The sequence below is a fragment of the Rhyacophila brunnea genome, unplaced genomic scaffold (genome assembly GCF_057557595.1).
Source record: "Rhyacophila brunnea isolate RB1 unplaced genomic scaffold, BYU_Rbru_1.0 scaffold_6, whole genome shotgun sequence".
In the NCBI taxonomy this organism is placed as follows: Eukaryota; Metazoa; Arthropoda; class Insecta; order Trichoptera; family Rhyacophilidae; genus Rhyacophila; species Rhyacophila brunnea.
The window spans coordinates 37,252,529-37,271,118 of NW_028233276.1; the positions used below are offsets into that span (position 1 = coordinate 37,252,529).

The 18,590-nt window shown below is 35.1% G+C and overlaps 1 protein-coding gene across 1 annotated transcript; it reads right to left on the bottom strand.

Moving 5' to 3' along the window:
• Positions 1-12,143: 12,143 nt before the first annotated feature.
• On the bottom strand, positions 12,144-15,165 carry LOC147065646 (uncharacterized). The gene is made up of 2 exons (XM_085956708.1): positions 15,041-15,165; positions 12,144-14,879 (listed from the first exon to the last, which is right to left on the bottom strand). Exon 2 carries the CDS (start codon positions 14,871-14,873, stop codon positions 14,508-14,510), a length of 366 nt encoding a protein of 121 aa, XP_085812834.1. The 5' UTR covers positions 14,874-14,879; positions 15,041-15,165; the 3' UTR covers positions 12,144-14,507.
• Between the last annotated feature and the right edge of the window lie 3,425 nt (positions 15,166-18,590).

Sequence of the window (18,590 nt, forward strand, 5' to 3'; positions counted from 1 at the left end):
CATGTGTGCTTTGAAGAATTTCAATAATTCATTGTGCTCATTCAACAGGGCGTCCAGTTCGCCGACGATGCGCCTGGCATTAGGCGAATTGAGGCTATTGTAGCCGCAACGTGCATCCACATGATTGATGTCCTCACCGCCCATGAAGTAGATTTGTAAAAAATTATGTGGTTCGTTTGACATTGGCAGCAATGAGCCTACTTTGTGGTATACTTGGCCTTTGATTTTGAACGTAGAATGGAATTGTTGACCATTTGCCGCAGTATTGTGAACTATTTCTGTTGCTCCGAACGAAGTCATTTGGAAGCATGAATTGAATGTGCGAATGGACTTCACGAACAGGTTTGAATCTGGAACCGTGCCGATGAGCAAGCCATTCAGTGGTTCTGGTGTTATCTCAATTTCTGCTAGTTGCACTTTTCCTGATGCGCAACACACCCCGGCAGACTCATGTTTGAATTTGAGCGCATGACAATGGGGACATTCTTTGTCCATAGCACCAATCAGCACTTTCGGATGAGCGGAATATTCAATATCTGGCTCGTACTCGAATGCGAGACGAAGGAACGAAGCGGATGTAAATGTTCGATGTACTTGTTGGCGTTGTCGGCCATTTGCTCTGCGTGTGTTAACTACGAACCGGCGCGCTTGGCTCCGTTCCAATTGTCGTTGTTGATTTCGTTCAGCTCGTGCCTCTTGTGATTGGGATGCACGCAATTGCGACATGCTTACACGCACGTTTTTGTTATCTTGTTGGATTTGTTCGTCTGTTCTTTCTGCTCTACTATTTCGCATGTTTGTTGCTTTATTCGTTCGACGGACCAAATGGCCTCCCTTGCGTCTTGCTGGCATTGTGCACTGTAATACACGCACATAAAAATAGATAAATTAAAATAAATTGTACAAAATTTTGCACGCACTGCGTTGTGATATGCCGAATGAAATGTCAAAATGACGCGACGCTTCTCTTGAATTCTTCTCGGACGTAGCGCCATCTGTCATTCAACAACATAAATAATTTCGTTCTATTTGAAATACGAACGACGGTTAAATTTGTTCATACAAAAATAATAAAATCGCGATTAAAAAATGGGAGGGTGGGGGTAGGAGGGTGAAAATTTGGGGTTATAGGTATTTTTTTATGCCAAATAATAAAAAAAATACAAAAAAAAAATTGTCAAAAAAATAAAAGAAAATTTTTCTGGATAGAGATACCCTAATCATCTAGCGGTATGAAATATACTTGTTGACCTATTCTCATACGTAACAAATATACATAAAAAAATTCATAAAAATCGGTCGAGCCATTTCGGAGGAGTTCGACCACAAACATCGTGACACGAGATTTTTATATATATAGAGAAGAACATACTATTTAAAAAACTTTTTTATAAGAAAGGTATTTTTTAAATTATTATAGGTATTTTTTTGAAACATCCGCATGCCATGCAACACCATAGGTTCACCATCACTGTGCTATTCTATTCACATCACCCCAAGGCACCACATTGGACAGGATGTGGACTAAATTGGACAGGATCGTAACCACACTAAAATCATCTTTTAAGTGACCAAGACTCTCAACCCTTCACGGTCCTCTACTTCTCTCAGGGTAGAGTGAACTATCCAGGCACGGTTTAATTGAATTTTAAAAACTAATCAACACCATCTGTAAATTTTATTCTTGGTTCAATGAAAACGTATAAATGACTGACAAAGTTTAGTGAACACTATTTATGTCGGATCCCCACAGCCTACCTCCGCCCTTTGCTACTAGCATCAGTGGTTTATTTGCCACAGAATCAATATTTAAAAAAAAATCGAATATCTTTAGTAGCTATTTAAGCGTAGTGATTGAAAAAATGTAATATTTTCCAGAGATTTCGATGGCAAAGACTATCAAATCAGATAAATAGTTACTTCAGCATGTGTTCAGCAAGATCTTGTAATTTCTAACATCTGTTTATAACCGTTGTTAAAATATTCACTTACTACTTCCAGATGTCGACAGCCGTTGTGAGACGGTGATGGAATACCACGCACATTATGAGGCACTCAGAATGATTAAAATTACATATTATTATAAAGCTAGTCCAGATTTACCAATAGCCATTTGTCTACATTATAGTATATCGATGGTGTTTTGGCCAATTAGTGTAACCCTCAAAATTGAAATTGTTCAGGAGAGAGTAAAAACTGTTTTTATGGGAAATATTCTATTATGAGGTATAAAAAAAAATATGATTAATACGATTTTAATTATTGAAGTATTTATTATTTACTAAAACACATGTATTTTAAACCAGTTTTACATAAAAAATGTTTCAAATTATAAAATGAGGGTTACATCAATTGGATGGTTCAGTTATTGTCAATATCTCATTTTTAGAGGAGATTCCATATGGGTTACATCATTTGACTTTATTTATCATAAACATAATATTATTTTGTTAAATATATTTTTAAATTACAAATTAAACCAATTTTATAATTATTAACATATTTTTTTGATTGCTAAAAAGGAAGACAAATTCAAAAGAAATATAATTATGATATGTTAATAAAACAATAAGTCATATAGGTAGGTACCTAATAATTAAAAAGTAATGCTGTGTTTTACTAAAAGTTTTAAACAAGAATTATGTTATAAAAAATAATGTACTATAGTTAAGTATCGATAGAATATTACATTATAAATTATTAGGTAGCTCATCTTCTTTGTCTGTTTCATTCAGTGTATCACCAACTGAACTGTGATGCCCCATTGTCAAATATTCTTCATGGTATCTGGATGGAATTATTTTATTTTGTACAAGTTTAGACAGATCTTTCAATTTGGCGGTTGAAATAGAAATTGGTGTTTCGTATAGGCATCGCAATACGGTTGGGTCAGATATTCGTCGAGAAGACCTTCCTCTAGCAAATGTAAAGGTACTTTTTCCGCATTAGGGTTCAATGAATAAGAAAAAAACATGTCTGGTCAGAGTCTTTGGAGAACCAGGCCTTTTTAATATTTTTTAAACATTATTTTTTGATCTGCTTTATTTAATTTGGGGAGAATTGCATTCTGGACACTTTTATAGTCTTTAAAGTCTCCATGGTTCATTGTAATTACTAGGGGGCGGATTTATATGCCACAAAAAACATGATTATATGCATGCACGCATGCCCTTAAAATCAATAAAGTATGCACTAAAACCGAAGAAATATGCAGTTAAAAAGTGTCATTTTTTGTGGGAAAAATTGTAAATACCCACTTTAACCAATATTACTGACAAAAAATCGAACAAGTAGTTAATAATTTTTCAACATAATACAATAGCAGAACAAAAAAACACAAACAATGAATATAAAGTTAATCAATTACAATTTTCAAAATAGCTTTTTCACAAGTACAAATAATAATTGAATAATAAATGCAATGTAAACCAAACATAACTTAAAAAACAAAAACGACACACTTAACTATTCCTAAATACTATTTTCTGTTTTTTGCCCGAAAATTTTTTTCAATATTATGCTCTGGCAGTAAATTTTTCCGCATAGGTATCTGTCAGTATTTTGTTTATATGCGTAAAACGATCTCTCAACGTCCACAGAGGTGATTGGGCAAACTTTCAATAAAAGTGCCCGAGTTGTCTTCACTTTTTCTGATAAATCCATAGCTCGGAGATGGCATGAAAAATGCAAGTGCATCTAAACTATCTACCTTCCTAACTTAGTTATATTTCGATAAAATAATTTAAAAAAACTAAAATTATAAATTCAAAAGCTCTAAAACATGCACTTATTTATGAAATATGCACTAATGTCTCAAATATGCTGTAACGTCTCAAATATGCATTTATATGCACAATAAAAATTTTCTGTGCAACTTTCATAGCTGTGCATACACCCTAATAAAACATGCACTAGCATATAAATCCGGGCCCTAGTAATTCGTTGTATGGTTTGGGTTGATTCTAGAATTACTTATTAGTGTTGGCCATTCAGATGAGGCCCAAATAACTTTATTCTTTAAATTATTTTCAATTGTTGCATGAACGGAGTCAACAGGCATATAAGTCTGTCCAAGTTCAAGGTATGTTATGCTGATATTTACAATATTTTTTGCTGTTCTTAAAAACTAAATGGTACAGGCCAAAATTTGGTGATTTTTATTTTACCCGGGGCATGAATCACAGTACAGCGACACCGTGCTCACTGAACCCCTTTCATCCACTATATTCAAATAGGTCATTTAAAATTGTACAAATTTAATTGGCTCCCCTATGCCCATCCTGTTCCCCCCATAAAAAAAAATAACCATTTGTGGTCGCACTTTCATAGAAAGTTTCTGGCTAAATCTTGTTCCTTTCAGTGTGTAGATTTGGAAAACTCGGTTTCAGATTTGTGCCTTTTGTAGAAATCATTTTCTACATTTGTCTTTTTTTGGATGGTGGATACCTAAATTGAACTTTGTACGAAATACATCTTTGAACACTTTCTCAGAACATGTTATAAAATTGCGTATCTTACATTCGCTTTGTATAACCTGTAAACAAATGATGTATTCTTTAATTCTGCATTTAAATATTTTCGTGTAGTGCTTGCTCTACAGTAGTGCGAAAGAACTGCTGGTAATTTTTGTATAAACATTTCAATGTCGTGCAAAACCTCTAAAGATGTTTTGTTTTTTGGAGTGTGTTTTCCACGACTGTATCGTTTGGCTGTATGAAGTTCTGTTTTGTTTTGAATTGTGTAGAAAACCTTATTTTGGGATATATTAACGCTATACTTCAGCTGGGGCACGGTCTATAACGATCGTGACGACGCGACGCGAAGATTGTGCAAACGACGCGTGCAGAACAAAACATAATTTGTCATAAAAATTCAACATGCGTCCATTTAATGTTATGTGTATTGTTCTATTAGTAATAATAATAATATATTCATTGACATGTTTTCTTTTTCAAGTAAATGGTTACGTTTTACAAAACAAAATGACATGTTCACAGCTCGACTATCACTCTCCGATTGGCAGCGAGTCCGAAATTTCGTTGCACCTATAGTTGAAAATTATTTGCCTTTTCACTGAAGTATGCTCTTAAGAGTATTTAATAAAAATTTCTGGCAAACTTTTCGAACTTTTTTTAACCAGAACAAAATAATATTCTCTTTTTATACACCTTATACTTTTAATACACCTCCGATCACTTGACAAACCGCATGTGGCGAATAAACTTTCCGAATGAACGAACAGGGCAAATGGTGTAACCAACATAGAATAGTGGCTTACATCAATAATTGTCTTATGAGAAAAAGTCTTTTAAGTGGGTTACACTATTCAGTTACATCAAGTGGCCGGGTCATAATTTTTATACCTACCTAAAAAGTGGTAAATTATTTTTCTTAATTTACAACATTTGGCCGGGACCTGCTCTGTCGTCTTTAAAATGAGATCCAATTATTGACTCATTTTCGTATAATTTGAGGGTTAAATCAATAGGCCAAAACACTGTCGATATTATACTATTATACAATATATATAATTCGGTTGGCAACACTGACTTGATGCTGAAAAGATGTCTACGTTCATCACTAAAAATGGCCATTTTGAAACTGGTTTGAGGCAGGTTATGCGCAGGCTATGCATGTGCTGCGATGCATTCATCTAGCGAATGAAAAAAATTCCGATTATAGACGAGGCTAAAACCAGAATTCAAAAGCTGAAGTGATCAAATGTAGGCATATCAAATGAAATGTACATTATTTTGGTATTCAAAGTCAACTTGAAATTATATATTTAACTAGCTGACCCGGCAAACGTTGTTCTGCCGTATAAATTATTTCTAGTGAATATTTTGGTTGTTAAATAAAAAATAACGAATGTATCGTAAGTGTGTGGGGATGGGATCTATGACAGAAAGAGGAATGGAGCGCTGTAAACGATGACCGCCGATAAAAACAAAAAAACACCAACCATTCATTTTCTCAATTCAAAATGAGTAATGATGTTCATAATGAATGAATTACCTGTGACAGGATCTCGTTGTTTAATGTTTATGCAATATCCGTCTTGTCCCGTCCAGAAAATTAGCGGATATTGGAGAGCGTCGTATGAACGGTGTGTGTCAGCGATGAACTCCAGATTATTGTTTCTTCTTCGAATCACGATTTCTCGCGTCGATGTGCGGTCGCCAACCATGATTCCAGCAATGTCGTCAACAACAGGCGCATTGAATCGACGCACATGCTCTCCAGCTGGTGTTTTATCAGGATTGATGACAATAGCGTGATTGTCACTTTGGAATTCGTGCATGTGTGCTTTGAAGAATTTCAATAATTCATTGTGCTCATTAAATAGGGCGTCCAGTTTGCCGACGATGCGCCTGGCATTAGGCTAATTGAGGTTATTGTAGCCGCAACGTGCATCCACACGATTGATGTCCTCACCGCCCATGAAGTAGATTTGTAAAAATTTATGTGATTCGTTTGGCATTGGCAGCAATGAGCCTACTTTGTGGTATACTTGGCCTTTGATTTTGAACGTAGAATGGAATTGTTGACCATTTGCCGCAGTATTGTGAACTATTTCTGTTGCTCCGAACGAAGTCATTTGGAAGCATGAATTGAATGTGCGAATAGACTTCAGGAACAGGTTTGAATCTGGAACCGTGCAGATGAGCAAGCCGTTCAATGGTTCTGGTGATATCTCAATTTCTGGTAGTTGCACTTTTCCTGATGCGCAACACATCCCGGCTGACTCATGTTTGAATTTGAGCGCATGACAATGGGGACATTCTTTGTCTATAGCACCAATCAGCACTTTCGGATGAGCGGAATATTTAATATCTGGCTCGTACTCGAATGCGAGACGAAGGAACGAAGTGGATGTAAATGCTCGATGTACTTGTTGGCGTTGTCGGTCATTTGCTCTGCGTGTGTTAACTACGAACCGGCGCGCTTGGCTCCGTTCCAATTGTCGTTGTTGATTTCGTTCAGCTCGTGCCTCTTGTGATTGACATGCACGCAATTGCGATATGCTCACACGCACGTTTTTGTTATCTTGTTGGATTTGTTCGTCTGTTCTTTTTGCTCTACTATTTCGCATGTTTATTGCTTTATTCGTTCGACGGCCCAAATGGCCCCCCTTGCGTCTTGCTGGCATTGTGCACTGTAATACACGCACACAAAAATAGATAAATTAAAATAAATCGTACAAAATTTTGCACGCACTGCGTTGTGATATGCCGAATGAAATGTCAAAATGACGCTTCTCTTGGATTCTTCTCGGACGTAGCGCCATCTGTCATTCAACAACATAAATAATTTCGTTCTGTTTGAAATACAAACGACGGTTAAATTTGTTCATACAAAAATAATAAAATCGCGATTAAAAAATGGGAGGGTCGGGATAGGAGGGTGAAAATTTGGGGTTATAGGTATTTTTTGATGCCAAATAATAAAAAAAATACAAAAAAAATTGTCAAAAAAATAAAAGAAAAATTTTTCTGGATAGAGATACCCTAATCACCTAGCGGTATGAAATATACTTGTTGACCTATTCTCATACCTAACAAATATACATAAAAAAAATCATAAAAATCGGTGAAGCCATTTCGGAGGAGTGCGACCACAAACACCGTGACGCGAGATTTTTATATATATAGAGATTTATACAATATGTACTCTATATATATAAAACAAAGTCAGGTTAGTTACACCATTTATAACTCAAGAATGGCTGGACCGATTTTTATGATCTTTGGTTTGTTGGATTTTCTCCGCCCCGAATAGCAGAATAACTATTAAAACATGGATAAATCACGGAAAAAATAAATTATGAAGAAAATTCATTTTCTCATACATTTTGTATCGAACGGCTTTTGACTGATATCGATGAATTATTTAAACGATGGACCTCGCGCATACGAAAACAAAAGAAAATCACAAAAAATTTAAATCCGTATACAACGCCATCTCTGATACATGACAGTAACAATAAACAAGAAACAAACAAACAAAAGAAAGTATGAACATGGTGTTTTTGACAGTAAGTTGATTCAGTTCAGCCTCGGATAATACCGAAAGACTTTGATGTAGACAAATAGCGATTTTGATCGTGATTTTCAAACGATAAGCTGCCTTCTAAAATGTTCACTTTGTGAGGTTATCAAATTTGTGAATGTGCGCGTATCGATAATTGCTTCATTATGTAATTTTGAATTGTGTGATTAATTTTCCAGTATTATTTACAATGCCGCGAGCCAGAAGATCTTATCTATCTATCTATATAAAACAAAGTCGGGTCAATTACACCATTTATTTTATAACTCAAAAACGGCTGGACCGATTTTTATGATCTTTAATTTGTTGGATTTGTCTCTGCCTTGAATAGCAGAATAACTATTAAAACATCAGAAAAAATCACGGAAAAAGAAATTATGAAGAACATTCATTTTCACATTTCGTATGGAACGGCTTTTTTGATGATGTCTATTGATTATATAGAACTGATTGACTGATTTCGATGAATTTTTTTTTGTTCGTCTCGGCCTCGAGAAGCTTCCTCGCGCATTGGAAAAGTAAGTAAATCACAAAAAAATCCATATACACCGCCATCTCTGATACATGAGTATTGCAATTCAGTAAAGTACATCAAATACATCTGCAAATATGTCACCAAATTGTGGTTTTTGGCGTTCAAACTCCCAATACCAACGATGAAATCACGCACTATCAAGTTTGTCGATATGTGAGCTGCAATGAAGCAATTTAGCGTATTTTCTCATTCCTTATTCATGAACGTCATCCCACTGCTGTACATTTGGAGAATGGTCAACGAGTTTATTTTAATGCATCGAATGTTGCTCAACGTGCTGTAACACCTCCAGCGACAACATTGACCAGTTTCTTTTCAATTTGTCAAAGCGATCCGTTTGCACGAACGTTGCTCTACTCTGAGATGGCACGTTATAACACTTGGAACGCTTCATCGAAGAAATTTCAACGTCGGAAGCAAGGCGATACGGTTCCTGATCATCCGGATGTGCATTCTAATGATGCTCTTGGTCGCATTTATACAGTTCATCCGAAGAATGACGAATGCTTCTACTTGCGGTTGTTGATGGTTAATGTTCGTGGGCCGACATAATTTGAATCACTTCGAACTGTCAATGGTGGTGTGTCCAACATTTCGTGCTACATGTCAACAGCTCAATTTGCTTGAAAACAATATTCATTGGGACATGAAAATCGCTGTAGCAATTATTTCTGCATCTCCAAGTCAGATACGCACATTATTTGCTATCATTATTTCGACATGCTTCCCATCAAATCCACCTGAACTGTGGAACAAGTACAAGGATGACATGTCAGAAGACATTTTACATCGAATTCGTGTTAGTTCAGAGAATCCCGATCTCGAAGTGAATGAGGAGATACATAACCAGGCTTTGCTTTTGATCGAAGACATGTGTTATCTCATGTGCGGCAGTTTGTTAGTCATGTTAGGAATGCCAACGCCACATCGTGGAATGAATGATGCTTTTAATCGAGAATTGGAACGTGAACGTGAATATGATAGGATGCATTGAACCTATCGGTTCAATCGAATGTGCCAATGTTGAACCCCCAACAGAAGGAAGTGTACGATACGTTAATGAAGGCAATTGATGATGGAAATGGTGGTTTATTTTTCCTCGATGCGCCTGGTGGAACTGGGAAGACATTTCTCATGTCATTGATTTTGGCCACTGTTCGTGCGAGATCCTAAATTTCTGTAGCAGTTGCTTCTTCTGGGATAGCGGCCACGTTGTTAGAAGGATGCCGAACGGCTCATTCAGCATTAAAATTGCCGTTAAACCATCAAACGACTGAAACACCGACAAGAAGTATTTCGAAACACTCAGCAATGGCCAAAGTTTTGGTAGCAAGTAAAATCATCACCTGGGATGAATGCACAATGGCGCACAAATGCGCATTGGCAGCACTCAATCGAACTATGAAAGATCTGCGCAATTACTCAAGATGTTTTGGTGGCGCAATGATTCTACTATCTGGCAATTTCCACTAAACACTACCAGTCATTCCAAGATCGACCGCTGCCGATGAAATGAACGCATGCCTCAAATCATAGACTCTGTGGCGCTATGTGAAGAAACTTCAGCTGACGACAAACATGCGAGTTGCATTGCTAAACGATCCAGCTGCCGAAGATTTCTCTAAGCAATTGCTGACTATCGGTAACTGCCGTGTTTCTGTCGACGAATCGAATGGATTAATTTCGTTTCCGCTGAATTTTTGAAATTTCGTCTCAGCGAAGGACGACCTCATCAACAAAGTGTTCCCGAACGTCATTGCTAACCACAAAAATCACAATTGGTTGAGTGAACGAGCAATTTTTGCGGCAAAGAACAAAGATGTGGTTCACTTAAACTTCACAATTCAAAATCAAATCGTTGGTCCAATGCATTCCTTCAAATCTATTGACTGTGTAATAAACGAAGACGAAGCAACCAACTATCCATCTGAATTTTTAAACTTATTGGATCTGCCTGGCTTGCCACCGCACAATTTACAACTGAAGATTGACTTGGTAGTTATCATGCTTCGAAATCTGAACCAACCAAAACTATATAATCTATTTCATTTTGATTTGATTTTTGCACATTTATTGAACTTAATTCATTTTGAGTATTTTAATTCAGCTAATAAGTTAACACAAGATAAGTGATTCTGAGGCGGTACGAAGTTCGCCGAGTCAGCTAGTTAATTATAAAATACAAAGAATTTTTATTAAAATACATGACTTTTCAACCAGAAGTCACTTCCAGCTTTTCAGTGTGATCATAGTCATAGATAATATGGGGTCCCGCCAAAACAATTTAGAAATGAGACAATTTTTATTTTTACGTATATTTTAGAATTTTAAATACACAAATAAAAAAACATACGAATAGATATATATAAAAATAAAGATATAAAAAAAATTTTAATTATTCAAAATTTTAATTCAATATTGGTGTGCTAACCTTCTTAAATATTTTAAAATATAAATACTACCATACAAAAGCAATTAACTTTTGCAGTCTTTCGTTTAATTAGATATATTTACACTTCGACTCCACTAACAGCTGAAACAGATAAAATCTCAAATTACACTAATTATCGTAAATATGTTAATTTCTAGCTATACGCATTTCAAAAAACCAAATATTTTGGTATTTTTTTGCGGGCAGTTTTGTCTAGGCAGATTTGTCCGGGTGGTATTGACGAGCACTCCTATGGGTGGATTTGGTTTGGCGGCAATGTCCGGGCCAGGGTGCCAGATGACATACGTAGGTATAGTTCTCTAATTGATTATATCACATCTTTTCCAGATGCTTAAGAGGGTGGGGAGGTAAATGACACGTTTATGAGTCAAGTAATAATAAAACATATTCCAGTATCAAATTAGAAATTATTTTATTTACCAATAAATACAAAAACTACCTGTAAATAATTATAGGAAGATTAAGTACATTAATTCAGTCACAGTTAATATTGGTTCAATTAAAATACATCTCAGTCAGAACATGTCATTTGGTATTTATATCAAGTGGCATCAGATGCCTGGAATTACAGTTAGGTTAAGTTCTTCATGAGGTAGTATAATATTTCAAACACTCGACCCACAACACTGAATATATCAACATACATCGAATCACATAAAAACAATTACTAAATTATACGTGGCATTTTCATATTCGATCATTGGATGATATTTCAACAGAATGTTAAAGTGACGAATCAAGCTGCCCAACATGTTTAAAATCGTTATAATTGAAATCTAATCCACTATTGTTCTGGATATTCATAACTAATAATAAAAAGGATTACAATAATTAAGTAAAATGCAGTATAACATAATGAGCAATAGTAAGTCATACCTTAAAAACAAAGTTAATTAAAATAAACCATGAATTTATTTCGTAAAGCCTTGGCCGTTGAATAGATAAACAGTCAGTAAATAATGTGCACAAAATTTTGGCTGATACCAGATTAACTTGGCATACCGATGATTATCTTGAACCTCAAACGGGAAAAGGTAATACGAACAATTCAAGGTACAATATTATTACTAAGTATTCAATATAAAATATCTTATTTATTTTCTTTTTAATTTAACTAAACAGGATAGAAAATACTTTATAAATGCTTCGTCAATTAAATTAAAATTACTTTTGAATTAAAAAAGATTTCCACAATTCCTTAAACACTCAACGAGATTAAGTCCCAAATTACTCATCTCTGAATCAATACAAAAATCTACTTGCACAATTTGAAACCACAACATTAAAAGTAACATTGATCGTCTAAAATTAAACATAAATATTACAACAAGCTAATTAATACGAGTAGACTCAACTCAACAATATTAATTAATAATATATAATAAGGGGGGCTGACACCACAAATTATTTAAGGCAAAAAATCACATAGCGATGATTATTAAAACAAGTATTATTCTTAAAGAACAAGCGCCACTGAGATTTTAATTAAGAGCACCGTTAGTATTATGATCAACATAGAGTAATCAGTTTATGTTACCAAAACACAACGATATAAACAAATTATCAACATTGCCCTAGAAACATGGCTTATTCAATTTTTCAAGATAAAAATTAAGTTGTAATCAACAATCACTAGATGGCAATGTGTTTAAATATCGCTAAGCCATTTAAATTGCTTCTTAAAGATAAGTGCCATTGGTATTAGAAGTTTAAAATGAACATTTTTATTCGACAAGAATCAATATTACAAATAAAACTTCATAGTTTCCTTCATATCGCTGAGATTTTACAACAGATCCATCAAATGAAATAACAAAAATTGATGTAGGTTTGTGATCTAAGAAATATAAGCAGCGGTATCCCTATATTTATTTTTTACTTCTACAATTAGCATAATATGCTGATAAAATTTTCATGTAAATAAGTGAATAGGACGTTATACTAACATTACATTGTAAAATATGATCACCTATTTTCATTGACAGAACAGTATTGTGCATGCAAAATCCAATAAAACATGTGGTAATATTTTTTGCTATATATCGCTCCATGTCATTTTAAACACGGAATTGTGCTATCGCAGATGAAACTGTAGTCATTTCAAAAAGAATAATATTATTCTTGCATTGCTATTTTATGACTCACAATAATCAGGACTTTCCAGTCTAAATGTTTTGTATTTCAGTTGTCATGGAGATGGGAAGACTTAGTTATACTTTTTTTTAAACACACATTAGGTAATTTAAATCTTGGTTTACCATTTTGACAACACTACAATTATTGTTAACATAGAACAATACAGTAATATAAAAAACCTAGTATATGTTTTACAGAACGCTGCCCTTAATTTTAATTATAATACCACATAGGTATCAATTTTATAGTTTTTACTTTTTAATGACAAAATGTTATTCGGACACAAAAAAGAACATGTCATGTCTATTTTCACACTAACTTTTGTGTTGAATTTCAAGCTATAAGTTATTATGGTGACATTTTGTAATTAGACATAATACTATCAGCTATTACGACTTTACAGATTATAATATCTTTTAATTGTTGTTATATTTGTAATGCAATGTTACTAAAAAAATGTAAGACATCGAAATGTATCACAAACAAAAGATATCGATAAAAGTAAAAGAACTATTTTTTCCTTCTGCAATTTGCAAAATGAAAATTACGTGGTATTGGAAAGGGCAGCAATTTTGTCATGAAACTGTAAATGGAATTTGTATAAGCGATGCATAGACTAAATGTTGAAAAATAATAAAATAAACAAAATGGAATGATTCAACCACAAGTTAAATATAAAAAATTGATAGTTAAAAATAACCGGATAAAATGGCACTGCAGTCATCTCCGATGGGTTTATTCTTCTAAAAAAGGTACAAATAGATAAGCCATGGCAATTACAGTTACTTGATAATTGTCAGGAATCACAAAAATTTTGTCTTGACAAAAATAAACCTTTGTTTTAAAGGGAATGACGATAATGTGGTTACATCCAAAAGCAGTTTTAGCAATAATCTAAGACCGTTTTAGTTCAATATCACGATACAATTTTTAATGAGTTTCAAGAGAATGTCGAAGATTATCTTGATGACTAACTTAGCATGACCAATACTTATTGTTCCAAAGCTTTTTCGAATAATTTACACTCTCACCAATGTCTCCATACAGCAACATGCCTACTGATTATGATTGTCATTAAAACAATATAGTGCCAACTTAGCTGGGTGAGATTCTCACGACTTATGCAGGCACATTAATTTGACAATAATTATTAAGTACTTATTTTTATTACAACTGAAGTTATATGGAGATTCATTGGGTTCATTAACATTGAGCAGTGACATCAGCAAGATACATTAAAAGTAGTCCTCAATTCTAGGTCGATTTAGCTAAGAAAAAATGTACAAAGATGTGAAACCGAACAGTCAAAGCTAAGGCTTGAAACTTGGTTTATTTTTACCAAAGACCTGAAGAAAAGCCTCCTGGTGGTACTCGGGCTCTCGCTGTGTCGGCCGCGGCTACATTTGAACCGTTATCTTTGACACCATTGTCAATGCGAGGTTTGGGAATATTAATGGGCTCATTCTCGGGCGCAGCCTCTCTCGTGATATTGTTCCTCGCTGCGAGTTCGGCTTCGTGTTTTTTCCCCATAATTTCTCCCATCGACGAAGAATCTTGCTGATTCCCCTTCGGTCTGGGTTTGGCAATCTGCTCCTCGGGCGGGGCGAAGATATCGGTATGGCCACCGCCGGGAGGTTTCAACACGCGGCTGGAAATCTTGTCATCGTTGGAGATGCCTACGTTGAATCGTGTTGACGACATTTTTATCTGTGAACAAAAAGAACAAATTATCGTCTCTATTTTAAAAGCATGATTCATGGGTTTTCGTAATGATGCATTTGCGCTAATTACCGCAGGTACCGCAGTCTACTTTACTCTATAATAGTTTTATTGAATCCGTTCATATTAATTCGCATGATGTAACTTACATTTCTCGGTTGAATATCGACAGTCAGAAGATCTGAATAAGAGCCAATTGAAGACAATAACGAAAATTCAAAACTGACGCCCTTCCCGAACAAAACGGATATTTTCAACTGCTTTTCTCCAGTTCAACGCGGATCGAATAATGTTCACCAAACCATGAAATAACTGTCCTTTATTATGCTGTCTCTTTTTTCCATGCGAATATTCGATATCGCGTATTCATTCAGCTTACGAATTTTGTTTTTTTTTCAAATAAAACGATATAATAATTATTGTAACGAAATTTTATTATAAATGCTGTAAACATTTATGACCTACAATTAAAATAATACTCTGAAATATTTAAAAATACTTGTTTTTAATTATGTGATGGTGTTTTTAGGTAATTGGGTATACGTGAACATTTAAAAGATAATGCCTGTGCTCCATTGGCACGCAAGTCAGACGACAAGTCTGAGGATTTTTTTTCTCGTGCTCCCAGATCTCCAGACTTTTAAATCCGCAGACCAGGATCGTAATATTTCAAACATGTTTGATAGGTATTAATTTTGAGGGATTTTTTTAATTTGTATTCATGAAATTCATAAAAGAAAACGTAAAAGTTGTGTTGTTTCTACTGTTATGTTATTTTATGCAAGTCTACATTTATTATAAATAACACAAAATTTTAGGATTATCGGAAGACGATTATGATAATCGCCAGTGACGGCCCGTTGTGGTAAGCAGCTTGAGTGTTGCTTGGGGGCGGCATTTACTCGAAAGGCGGCACATCAAGAAGAATCATTTAGTATAATATATTGGCATTTAATATATACATAGTTAAATAATAGCTACCCAAACTTAGTAATAACGAAAATATCTTTCCATTAAAAAAATCAGCTGACTCGTTGGAAACAAAATGTGTTTATTGACATAAAAAGTTTGGGAGGGCTGTATTTTCTTTTGTTGCGTTCGCGATGTCTAGTTTACTTCCGTTGCCCTTTAACGTCATCGGTGACCAGAAACGACACGAGGAGATTTGCGAAAGATTACAGTCTGACTTATTAACCAGCGCGCACGTAAATTGCATTGGCCGTCGAAACTAAAGACGTACACCCATCTTACATAGCGTCCCACCTACCGCTCCTGGTCCACGATGTTAGTCTGCATAAAAGGGTCGCATCGTCATTATATTGATTATCGATTTAATATTGCCAAACCTTTGCGATCTCAGGCTAAAAATATTATAACTATGTTGCCAAGTTTTGTGAAGAAGAAAAGCGATACAGCCCGCATTTAACGACAACGCATTTTAGTGGTATATAATATATTATATTGTTAGTGATGTATCCATACAACACATTTATTAGATATTAGAGTCATGAAAGGATGATAAAAACAATGTAGGTATAAAAATGGGGTGGCATTCCGGCGCTGCCTAGGGATGGTATTTTGTGTAGGGATGTCACTGATAATCGCAACTTTTGACATTTGGCAGCTCGACTTTTTTTTCGTTCGTTGATCAGTATCAGAGTAGTAGGTATAGACAAATCGGACGATTTGTCCTCGGACTATTGGCTCGCTAATGGAATAAATGTATATTCGTCTGTGGATATACCTAATATTATAGCATTTAATAATTCACCACTAATTATTATTAATAGTGGTGTACAATTTGATCAAAAGTAAAATATTATACTCAAATGTCAACAACACTAAAGTATGATTATCAATAGCGGCCTTTACACACACATTCTTTACCGCAAGCTCAGGAGCGTACGCGCCGGAACCCGTTATTGAGCGCGTAATACACGTGTCAGATGTCTGCTGCTACAATTTACATGTCAACTATATCCTGCGCGATAGCGCAACGTTTTGCGCATGTTTTGAGGAGCACGCGCCACCATTGAGCGTGTAAAGGCATATCTCGCGTTCATTACGGCGTGATCGTGGAAGTCGCTGGAACGTACAACAATTCAACGGTTTTAGTAAGAGTGTGTGTGAGTGTGTTATTTTGATACACTGCATTATGACATTTAGCTCAAACACAGTTTCGTAAACAAACCATTCTTGAGATAAAACAATTCAATAAAATCCTACCGCACACAACATAACCAAAATATAATGCGTGAACAAGTTTATTAATATAATAACATAGTTTAAAGAAATATTATACTAGCTGAGCTTGTGCAGGCGCGAGTATATGTTGAAGTCAAAACAAAAAACAAAAAGTCTGGGTTAAAGACTATAGACGGTGTTTTGGTCACCTACCCTTAATTCGTGAATTACGTCAAAACTATGCCAATGATTTAAAAAAATATTTAATAATGAACAGTAGTTCATCATTTTTGATTACAGATTCATCCTCAATATCCCCGACTCCTAATCCATATTTTACATATTTGCCGTTGGAAGCTCTTGGTCCTTCGTGAAGAGCAGCAGATCGTGATACCACAATGATGGCTCATATACCTACGTCATCTCTTCCCCTACCGCTACGTCGACTTTCCTCGACTTTTATTAAACTCTTTCCGAAAAGAACCCCTAGGCCTTTGAATTTTTTTTTACTACAGAGTCTCTATTACCCTCGGGAAATCCTCTCTCTTTGAAGAAATTAATTATTTTTGCATACGCCACATCGCGTAAATTTCTATTTTCATATGCCGCCGATTTGATTTTCCGCAAACATGGGAAAATTTTATACATGTCCATAAGGTCCGTAATAAATTGGCGAGAGAAATTGCGAACGTTCATTTGTGACGAATATAGTAAAACGATTTGACGTACGGCACACGTGAAAGATTAAACGTGGTAAAATGTGTTAAAAAACGAATTGACGTGTACGGCACGCGTAAAAAATTGGACGCGACCAACCCCACTCTTACCGCTGTTCGCTACGCGACTTTAGACATACGATCATTCCCATGCAGACCAGATTGTGTGTGTGCCGCTAATGTAATTGATAGGTATGCTGGTAAAATCTATTAAGGAAATAATAATAATGAAAATGTCACTCATAACACGTGTTGATTGCAAGCGTATCGAAGTACCTACTATTATTTCGTAATGCCAGCGCTCCATTGGCGAGCCAAAAGTCCGAGGACAATAAATCGTCCGATTTGTCTATGCTCTGCTACTGATCAACGAACGAATAAAAAAGTCGAGCTATCAAAAGTGAAAAGTTACGATTCTCGTAATATCTTCCGATAATCCTATAATTTTGTGTTATTTATATGTAGACTTGCATAAAATAATATAGCAGTGAAAACAACACAAGTTTTACGATTTCTTTTATGAATTTCATAAATAAAAAAACAATTGGTAAATCTCTCATTTTCTAAAGTGTAAATTAACAAATTAATCAATGAAAATATTAAAAACAATTACAGATTTTTTCGCTCCGAATGATCGAATTTGCATAGTGATCGACTGACAAAGTCTGGCAAAAATATCAAACATGTTTGAAATCCAATGAGCCTGGTCTGCGGATTAAAAAGTCCGCAAGCCTGTGGGGTGCTCCACGCGAAAAAAAAAGTCCGAAGACTGTAAATTTAATCATCTGACTTGCGTGCC